The sequence below is a fragment of the Protobothrops mucrosquamatus genome, unplaced genomic scaffold (assembly GCF_001527695.2).
Source record: "Protobothrops mucrosquamatus isolate PMUCROS unplaced genomic scaffold, P.Mucros_1.0 scaffold769, whole genome shotgun sequence".
NCBI classification, from domain to species: Eukaryota; Metazoa; Chordata; class Lepidosauria; order Squamata; family Viperidae; genus Protobothrops; species Protobothrops mucrosquamatus.
In genome coordinates this window covers 29189-38592 of record NW_015387037.1, presented here as the reverse complement: position 1 = coordinate 38592, position 9404 = coordinate 29189, and the positions used below count along the sequence as shown (strand labels likewise).

At 51.4% G+C, this 9404-nt stretch overlaps 2 protein-coding genes across 2 annotated transcripts in view; one reads left to right on the top strand and one right to left on the bottom strand.

Annotated features, from left to right (window-relative positions):
- The first annotated feature begins 45 nt into the window (after positions 1 to 45).
- Positions 46 to 6913, top strand: LOC114922754 (coiled-coil domain-containing protein 74B-like). Its single transcript, XM_029284623.1, has 8 exons — positions 46 to 295; positions 383 to 427; positions 516 to 611; positions 1159 to 1306; positions 4512 to 4731; positions 4823 to 4905; positions 5806 to 5991; positions 6598 to 6913. The coding sequence occupies exons 1-8, from the start codon at positions 46 to 48 to the stop codon at positions 6734 to 6736; spliced, it is 1167 nt and encodes a 388-aa protein (XP_029140456.1). The 3' UTR covers positions 6737 to 6913.
- A 132-nt stretch (positions 6914 to 7045) lies between these two features.
- The window catches only part of LOC107289805 (mediator of RNA polymerase II transcription subunit 15), a 25395-nt gene continuing 23036 nt past the window's right edge, over positions 7046 to 9404 (bottom strand). Inside the window, exons 17-20 of the mRNA XM_029284622.1 lie at positions 9237 to 9397; positions 8413 to 8579; positions 8094 to 8192; positions 7046 to 7779 (exon numbers count right to left, since the gene is read on the bottom strand). Coding sequence (XP_029140455.1) covers positions 7643 to 7779; positions 8094 to 8192; positions 8413 to 8579; positions 9237 to 9397 — 564 coding nt within the window. The 3' untranslated portion in view covers positions 7046 to 7642. The remainder of the gene's footprint in view (positions 7780 to 8093; positions 8193 to 8412; positions 8580 to 9236; positions 9398 to 9404) is intronic.

The window sequence follows — 9404 nt, the reverse complement described above, 5'->3', positions numbered from 1 at the left end:
GCCCTGCTCGGCTTCCCCGCGATGCGCCCCGGGCGCTGGTAGCGCATGCAGGGCTCGGGCTTCCCGCCGCTGGGCCACCTGCCGCACTGGCCGCGCGCGGGGCAGGCGGAGCGGCCCGGCCGGCCCTTCGCGCTCGGCGCCCCCGGCCTGGCCGACGCCCCCCCGCCGCCCCCGCCCCCCGCGAGGCGAGCGGCCCCCGAGCTGGAGCGCAGCCTGCAGTTCTTGCAGCAGCAACACGGCGAGACGCTCCGGCAGCTGCACCAGGAGGTCGACCGGCTGAAGCGGCGCAACCAGGGTGCGGGCGAGGGGGAGGGGAGGGGGCGGGGCCGCCCCGACCCCCCCTCCGCCCTGACCCCGCCCTCTCCGCCCTCTCTCCTCGCAGATCTGCAGTACCGGCTCATCATGCAGCCGCTGCTCCAGCAGGCAGGTGGGCGAGCGGGCCGGGGGGCGGGCGGGCGGGGCGCGGGCGGGCGGGCCTTCCGGAGCGCCCCCTCGCCTCTCCTGCCTCTCGCCAGGCTTCCTCTCCGCGGACAGCGAAGGCGCCTCTGCTCGCCGGGACAAGGCGAAGCGGGCCGGCGGCGGCCCCGGCGAGTTGGCGGGGCGCCCGGAAGGTAGGCGGGGCGGTTACCCGGGAGGGGCTCCTGGCGGCGCGGCCCGCTCCCTTCAGCCCGGGGGCCGCCGGGAGGCCAGCCGGTAAGTAGCTCGGAGGGGCGACGGGGGGCCCCGCGGGGCGCCTGCGGGTCAGAGCGAGTGAGGCGTCTCGCGGCGGCGGCGGCGGCGGCGGCGGCTCCTCCCTCGAGGGACTCCCGGGGCAGCTCGCTCGGCCGGACGCCGCCGCGGAATAGCGTCGCTCCGGGCTCTGATTCGGCCTCGCGGGCAGCTAGCGAAGGAGCCGCGTCCCTTCAGGCTCTCCACCGCTCGGCCTTCCTCGGGACGGGCCGCTCGGGAGCTCCGGTCCGTCGGATGCCTTCGCGCCCGGAGCCGGGCCGGCCGGAGCCCGCTTCCCCTCGGCCCGGCCGGCTGACCCGTGGAAGGAAGGGCCAGTCCCGCCGCCGGAGGCCGCAGAGGGCTTGGCGAGCAGCGGCCTTTGCTCCGCCTCGGTTGCCACCTTTGCCCGGGTTTGCGAGCGGGCGCCGCGGCGTCTCCCTCCTGTTGCAGATGCGGAGGCCCCGGAGCAGAAGGCCGGCGAAGGCGAGCCCCTGGCCGAAGAGGAGGCGGCCCCGGAGGGGAGCCCCGAGTGGGAGAGGGACGCCGACGGCCTCAGTCCGGAGCTTCAGGCGGCGGCGGCGGCGGCAGCCCCGGGCAGGTGGGAGAGCCCAGCTGGCCGCGCCGTTTCTGCCCCGGTGCAAAAGCGGCCGCCTCTCTCCGTGCGCCGATGAGCAGAGGAAGGGGAGAGGCTCTGCTGGCCGGTCCGGAGCCGGTTAGACCCCCGCGATCCTCCCTGGGGGGGGGGAATTGGCCCCGCTGCCCCTCCGGAGTCCCCCAAGCCCCCGAATCGGCTTTGCACTACCTGCTGACCCGGGTGGCCGGGCAGTCGTAAGAGAGCTCTTGTTCCGTGTTGATGAACTTCTGAAGTCCGGCTTTGTACGTGTGAACCGAGGCTTCCGTGCAAGCCTTGAGTAGGCTGCTGGTCAAGATGTGCTCGCAAGAGCTGCCCGCGCTTTCCCTCGGCTGGCAGAAAAGCCCCCCCCCGGCTGCTTCCGGCTCTTCGAGTGGAACTGGGGGGGGGAGGGGTGGCCGACTGGTAATTCCAGGAGGGTGTTTTTGTGTTTGCCTTTTTTGATTATGAAAAACCAAGAGAAATATACACAAAGTTACAAAGAAGAAACAGAGAAACATATATTCACATATAAAGGCATTTCAGTGAATGGAAGTCATAGTTCATCATAATCATCCATAGCTGATCCAATAGTTCTGCAGACCGTTGAGTAATTGGAGCAATGCACTAGGGATGATTGAAAAATATTGCCTCTGCTGCCATTATTATCTTAAATCAGGAATATTTTACTATATAAACAGGAAAATAGCCCTTATAAATTAGCTTTTTTCCTTGCATTTATTTCTCTATAGAGTCACCTCCATTCACTACACATTTCTACCACTGATGGTCAGGTCTCTTAAAACCATCGCAAAGGAACGCCACCCTTGATCTTTTCAACCAGCCTCTTTCCTTTTGTTCATTCAAGTCCAGTAGATACCCAGGAAGGTTTTGAGAACAGGTGGAAGTCTCATGGTGCCAGGTTTGAGCTGTGTGGTGGATGGAGGAAGCCAGTGAGATGCAAGTTTGTGGCTTCGGTGGCTCACACCAGGTGTGAGGCCTGGCATTGTGTGGCAGCAAAATTAACTTTCCTTTGCAAACTCCTCTTTTGAGCCTTACATATAGAACTCTGAGCTGATAGAGATGTTGGATTTAGGGAATTCATGTGATAAACACCATCTACATTCTCAAAAAGTATAACCCTGAATTTTCCTGGACTTTGAATTCTTTTCCCCCCTCACATGACGTTTTCTGATGAAATTCCATGGACTTGCACTTTGTGGGTCCTAACAACGATCCCTTGTTTTGTCGGCTGTTATGATGCCGTGAAGAAATTCCTCACCTTCATTTTTATGTGACAATTGCTCACTTCAAGTTTTCATTTCTGTCATCTAGGTGGGAGCAACTCAAATGCACAAACCTCCCAATACTGAAGAACATTAATAACAAGACCTGTAAATTCCCATGAAATTCCAAGCTTGAGAACAGATTCCCTTTGATTGTCTGAATCAGTACATGACCCTTTCTCATGTGAAACTGATAAGTTGCTGTCATAGATTATCTACTTCATTCTTTTTCAAACCAATAAATTCTTGGTTCACCATCTTTGCTGTCTTGGCTCAGAGGGGAAGTGGATTCACGTCCTCACCATAAGCAACCTGCATTCAGTGATGAATTTTAGTTGGGAGCGTTCCGACATCCAATCCTGGCATGTTGCTTAAACTCTCACTGGAGGCTTTCATTCCACAGACAGGAGCAATCACACCTTTTCTCCCAACAACTGCAAGGAAAGAACTGCCTGGAGATAAATCTCTTCCTATATTGAATAAATGCATGGAATATTATGCAGAAATGGAGCAACTACAAGGATACACTTATTTCCAACAATTTGAAAAATTGCTCAAGCCTGGAGCTAAACAACTCCAAGATACCTTTTGTCCAAGTAGACATTATCTACTCTCTAAGTTTTTGCTACCATCAGTGTTTTGTTTGTTAACACTTCTTTCCACTGGCCAGGCAAAATAGAAATCCCTCATTTTTCATTCCATTCAGCCATTAAAAGCTCTCGTATCTCCCAGATTCTTCTGAAGGGTAATTGTAGCTTGTCAAAGGATTTAATTGCCACTTGGAGTAGATTAGGCTTTTGGAAGGCTGAAAATTATGCATATTCCAATTAAGGTGCCTGGAGATGATGTAATGGCCAATAGCAGGCAAGCATTTGTCCTTTGCAGCAGAAAATGAGAAAAGCACAATCATTCTCAAAATCAACCCATAGCTTAAACCCATTTTCTATCCAGATCTTCCATGTATTCATTTTTAAAATTATTTCTGAAATGTAGATTAGTTCGTATGTGGCATCAATGTAGGTTGGGAAAAGAAGAACAAAAGTGCTTTTCTGGAAATCATGAAATCATTGTAATGATAAGAGGAACTTTGAAACCCATTTCTTGTATTCCAAGAATCTATTTAACATACCACATATGAATGTTCTGGAGGGGGCCCAGAAGAAAAATTTCAACTAAGCAGATGGTCCCAAATTTAGCCCTAGCCAACAGATGTGGCTAACAAATATACAGTAAGATTTGATATACAGTAAGATTTGAAAAACACTAATTGACAAGATTTGGAAACATCTAATAGACGGGCATCTTTTAAAAATGTCTTTGGAATTGAAGTTCCTCACCGGAATTTATGAAACATATTAAATATCTCAATTTAATTTTGAAGTATATTGTGTATGTGTGTATGTATACACACACACACAGGACTTGCATGTCAGATATATAATATTCTAGGGAATATATTCTTTCTACTAAACTTGCCCCATCTTTCATCTAGAAATCTCTTTATATATTGTATTCATATTTTAAATTATTAAATGATTTTATGTGTTGGGGGATTGGAGTCACATTCTACCTAGATCATTCTTATTGGTTCTCATCTAAATTTGATTAGATTGAATTTTTAATTTAAGCCCTCTTTTTTGGTGATACAAGAAAACAGAAATAATTGTATTTATTTAAGCTCCTAGTTTTTTTAAATGTGGGAATGTTATTAACCTTTAGTTTTTACAGTTTAACACAACAGTGTTGTTCTGTTGTCCACATTTGTAATGACTTGAGCTTTTTGTGATAAAGGGTGACCAGCATTCATTTTAGAGGGTCTATACTTTTCAGAGTCCTGACTTTGACAGCCTTGTGGAGGCTGTGCTTGACTCTTTCCAGCGCTAATCTTGCCCTGCCTGGCATTGCAGAGACATTGTGGCCGTCTGCGAGCGGAGGATGTCACCGCTGTCTCTGCCTCGTCCCTCGGCAAGCCAGAGCAGGGCTGGAGACGTGAGAATCCCGGCTGCATCGTCCAACCCCTTCTTGGTGAACGTGCTACCTTCCTACATGCGGAAGCCCCCCAGCCTGGAGGAATGTGAGGTGGTGATTCGCCAGCTGTGGAACATTAACCACATGCAGATGCAAGAGGTGAGACCTTTGCCTACTGGGGTGCCAAAGATGCCCTGGGCAGGACTCAGGGAGGGCTCTACAAGAGCCGTTTTCTCCTCTCTTCCCACAGCTGATGTACTTGAGATCATGCCTGGATGATATACACAAGACCAAAAGAATTCCTGAAGATTACATGTTAGCTGGTCAACTTGGGTAAGCTGGTTTCAGAGCTGAAGGTTGAAAGGTCCGGCACACACTTTTTTCTGGAGCCAAGGGAGAATCTGAAATCAGCATTGTGCAATTACTCCCCCCCCCCAACTGAGAGGACTGATTGGTAAATGCCAATTGCTTTCTCAAATTTTAGGAAATACTTTTCCTCACAGGTTTTAAGAAGACCCCTGTGGTCTCTGACTCCAGGTTTTTTTCCAGGGTCCTGAATGTGGCACTGAAGAAAAAGGGGTCACTTCTTAAGCAAGAAAGTTAGATGCCACATCTACCCCGTAACTGATTCCGCTCTGCTTCGGCGAGTCCCACAGAATTGACCTGATTTGCTTATGTTCTGGCCAATTCAACCTTCCCTGGTCCTAATTCAGGACTCTCGTTCTTGGACTGGGAGGAGAGGCTGGCCTACACACACACCCCCGTCAGGGAAATCCATGGCCAAGGAGAGGCTGGAACTGGGTCCACCCTCCTACTCCAGCCTCTTCACCACTACCCTTCCCACCTGGCTCTTGTGTTGGAGCCAAGCAACCTAGACACACCTTGTGAGCTCCAGTTGTTAAGAGTTAAGGATCCCACTGGATCATGCTGGCTCTCATGGTAATTTCCATTGGACCTTGGAAAAATACAGCCACGGAATTCTCTTCCTGGGATTGGTTTGGTGATAGTGGGGTGAAAAGGCAAAGATTGGGTTCTGCCCACTTTGATGCCAGGTTCAGGGCAGGGCACACACACAATGCATGGGCTTCTTTGTAATGTTTGTTAGCTTGTTGTCTTGTCTTCATAGTGATTATGAAGTTGTGGTTGAAGGAAGAACGTGCCCCCTCCCCAGCCCACCTGATCCTCTGCAGCCCCTTGGTCTCTGGCATTCTCTTTGCTGGCTCTTTCAACAAGAGCCAAGGCCGACCGCGGGCTCCCTTCAGCTGGCTGGCTGGAACTCTCTGCCAAGGGGCCGGGCAAGGTTTCCGGGCCAAAACCCTTTGGCGGGCTGCCTCCCTTTGAGGAACTTATCCGAGCCCTTTTGTTTAGGAGCCAGGAGAGCACAAAGTTACCCAGAGTGAGGAACGCCCCAAAGAAATGGTAAGCAGGCTTTCTGGCTTTACACAGGCCCCTTTTAATATCCCCCCTTAATTAGTATTATGAAATTAAAATTCTGCACTGCACACCTGAAATATCTCAGTTCAGCAACAGAAATGCTTCCAAGTTCTGGTCTTTACTTGTAGAAAAATACCAAATGCAGACAATTAAGATCATAGAAAAACATCCACATCTGGGCAAGACAAAACACGGTGCTTTGCCTTCTGCCTCTTGAAAATAATAATTTGGAACTTTTAAAAAACTTCAGACCTTAAAATAACGGAGAAAATTTGAAATAGAGCTGGGTTGCTTGTTTGGAAGTGTACCTGTATGCAGTTGTGCGCTTGGTCTGCACAGCTGAAAGGAGCTTTTGACCAAGTCTGTTTCTTTCCTGGTCCAATCATCATATTCCAAAACATGTTAATGCTGATATCAACCCATTATTCTTGATGTAACCCCAATAAAAATGTATTTTTGAGCATTTTCCCTTTGTTGGCTTTTGAGAATAGCTGCTTTTGCTTGAAAATTGAGTCCCGTACAAGCCCTTAAGGAAAGGCGCCCCCCTTGAAGTCTCCCCTCGGCCCTCAACAGGCCCGCTTTGTTTTCCAGCCGGATCCTGACCCCACTGCCTGCTGCCGAAAGAGCCGTGCTGCCCGCCCTGAAGCAGACGCTGGGGAACGCCTTTGCTGAGCGGCAGAAGCGAGCACAAGCCGTTCAGAGGAACAGGCTGCACAGGACCGCCCTGTAGCCAGGAAACTCCGCAGCTGCCTGCCCCTGGGAACGCCGTTCAGAGCCCCTCAGGCTGTTTCTGAGGCCTTTCCCCCTCACCTGATTTTTGTTAGACTTTGTATGTATGCCGGCTTTCATGCTCACTACACTGCAGAAAGCCACCGTTATAGTGCTTAATTGCTAAGACGGGTTTGTCTTCAAAAGCAGCGGTTTACTCTGCCTTTAATACCACAGTTGGAGCTTGGAGGCCAAATACAGGCAAGCCTGCTTAGATCAAAGGGATTTGTGAAAATACAAGCCTGGTTGGCAAAAAAGCCTGGATGTTAAATACTGTAACAATAGATTTATTACAATAAAACAAATGCAATGATTCGTATCTGAAAGGTTGCACCTGTTGTACTACAATTAATCAGCATCCTGCAAAGTAATTACTTGAAAATCTTCAAAATGGCAGAGTGCGCAGAGATTGACACAAGAGGCAGCATCCAGGATGCCTTCTTAACAATGCCAACATTCAGAAAGGCTGCCAAGGCGGGGAAGGGGGTGTCCAAACAGTCCAATTCCTGAAACTGAAATCTCAGAAACATCAACTTGAGTATTAAAAGCCGGAGGTCCCGATCCCTGGTAGACCCCCACCGGCCCCCACTTGATGCCTTGTGAGAAGCAGAGCGCAGGGGGTCCTCCTGCCGACTGAGGGCAGGGCTGGCACTGGACCGGCTGCCCATCTTTCCATGAGGGGGGCTCCTGGGACCCGGTTCGCTTTCCACAAACTCTTCTCTGCAAAGGCATTTTTAACCCTCCCCTGAAAACTGGACATTCCCGTAGGCCTCAAGAGCCTGGCCAGGCGCCAAGGCAGAAGCAGCGCAAGCAGGAAGGCCAGCTCTGAGCCCACAGAGGCTCTTGTTTCCGGTGCCCGACCAGCCGGTCAAGCAGCAGACAAGCAGGCCTGCCGGATGCTCTGGGCCCAGGTGTGGAGGAGGGCGGTGACCGAGTGCTTGTCCGGCAGCTGCAACAATTTGGACATCATGTAGCGATACACCGACTGCAGGAAAGGGTTTGCTTCTGCAAAGGGAGACAACATTACAAGAAGAGGCACAATGACAGGCTGTGTGCGTCGCAATGCCCTGAATAACCAGGAGGAGAGAAAGGTGGTTCTTCCTCTGATTGCTTCCTTCTTTAAAAATGAAGCATTACTCTCTGGAAGCAATTTCTTTGCCCAACCTGCTCTCTGCCCCCCTCAGCCCCCCCCCCCATCATCATGCAGATTCTGAAAGGTCTTTGGCTCAACAGTGTGATTCCAGGATTTCCCCCCACCGGCTTAGGGGAGGAGGGTTCGGAGCAGCTGAGCACAGAAGGGCCGGCCCCCAACGCCCTACCGTATTGCTGAGGGTTGTCAATCCAGAGGGGGCTCTGGTCCGGGTAGTCGGCCGGGACGCTGAGCTGCAGCGGAGGGACGCTCGGAAGGTTCTTGTCATCTGGAACCAGATGTGCCATTTGTTTTTTGGGGGAAATCTTGCAAGAACAACCTGAAAGCTTTTTTGTACATCAATCAAAAGTGCTAACCCTTCTTTCCTACTCCACCGTCCCCAAGTCCCCTTTGGCCTCAGCTGCCGCCCCTGCTGGGCACCAACTGGCACTTGGGGGGTCAGACCCTGCAGTGGGTCCACCCTGAAGGCCGCCGTCTTCGCCACTCACCTATCTTGCATATGAGATGGACTGTGCCATTGTTGCTGCAGTGGGCGGGGTCGAGGTTGACTAGGAACTTGGGGTTTAATCTCGCCACCTCCCCTTGCAGCACGTTTGGGATGGTCTGCCTTTCATCATCTTCGTACTTCCGCTTCTGAGGGGACGGCGCCGGAGCCCTGGGCAACGAGAGGGCCATCCAGGCAGCCAAGCGTTAACGACTGACTGCCCCAGGATATCCGGGTAGTCCTCAACTTACAACAGTTCATTTAGTGACCTTTCTAAGTTGCAACAGCACTGAAAAAAGTGACTCAGGACCTTTCCTCACACTTGTGACCAAAGCAGCCTCCCCAGGGTCACGTGATCTAAATTCGGACGCTTGGCAATGTATTTAGGACAGTCGCAGGGTCCCGGGGTCGTGTGATCCCCTTTTGCGACCTCCTGACAAGCAAAGTCAGTGGGGAAGCCAAATTCACTTAACAACCATGTTACTAATTTAACAACTGCAATGATTCACTCAACAACTATGACTAGAAAGGTCATAAAATGAGGCAAAACACAACTGTCTCACTTAGCAACAGAAATGTTGGGTTCAATTGTGGATGTAAGTTGAGGACCATCTGTAAACACAATTAAGCAAACTTGATTTTTATTTTTCTTATTTTTAATTAAGACAAGGGAGGGCGTAACAGGACATGTTTTAGATCACCTTTATGCAGAAATATGGCAAATCCCAAGAGGTCCCCAAACGCTTAAGCCCCGCTGCGCTTCCCGAAACCTTTCCCCATCTGAAATCTGCTTGCTTCCTCCTTCAAGAGTCAAACAGTGACACCTACATGATTGGGGGGCCATGGATGGCGGTCACGGCCGGCATGAAAGTCCGATACAGGGAATGATTGAAGACTGGCGAGCGGATATTGGCAAGGACAGCATCCAGCAACGGTTGGCACAAATACTGCTGCTTTGTGGGAGGCACTGCAGGGGGAGGAGGGGTGGGCTGGCAT

Excerpts from the sequence above, each read along its gene's own strand:
- LOC114922754 (XM_029284623.1), top strand. The coding sequence starts at position 46 with ATGCAGGGCTCGGGCTTCCCGCCGCTGGGCCACCTGCCGCACTGGCCG. Across the intron at positions 4,732-4,822 it reads ACCACATGCAGATGCAAGAG|CTGATGTACTTGAGATCATG; the intron begins GTGAGACCTTTG and ends CTCTTCCCACAG. Across the intron at positions 4,906-5,805 it reads ATGTTAGCTGGTCAACTTGG|AGCCAAGGCCGACCGCGGGC; the intron begins GTAAGCTGGTTT and ends TCTTTCAACAAG.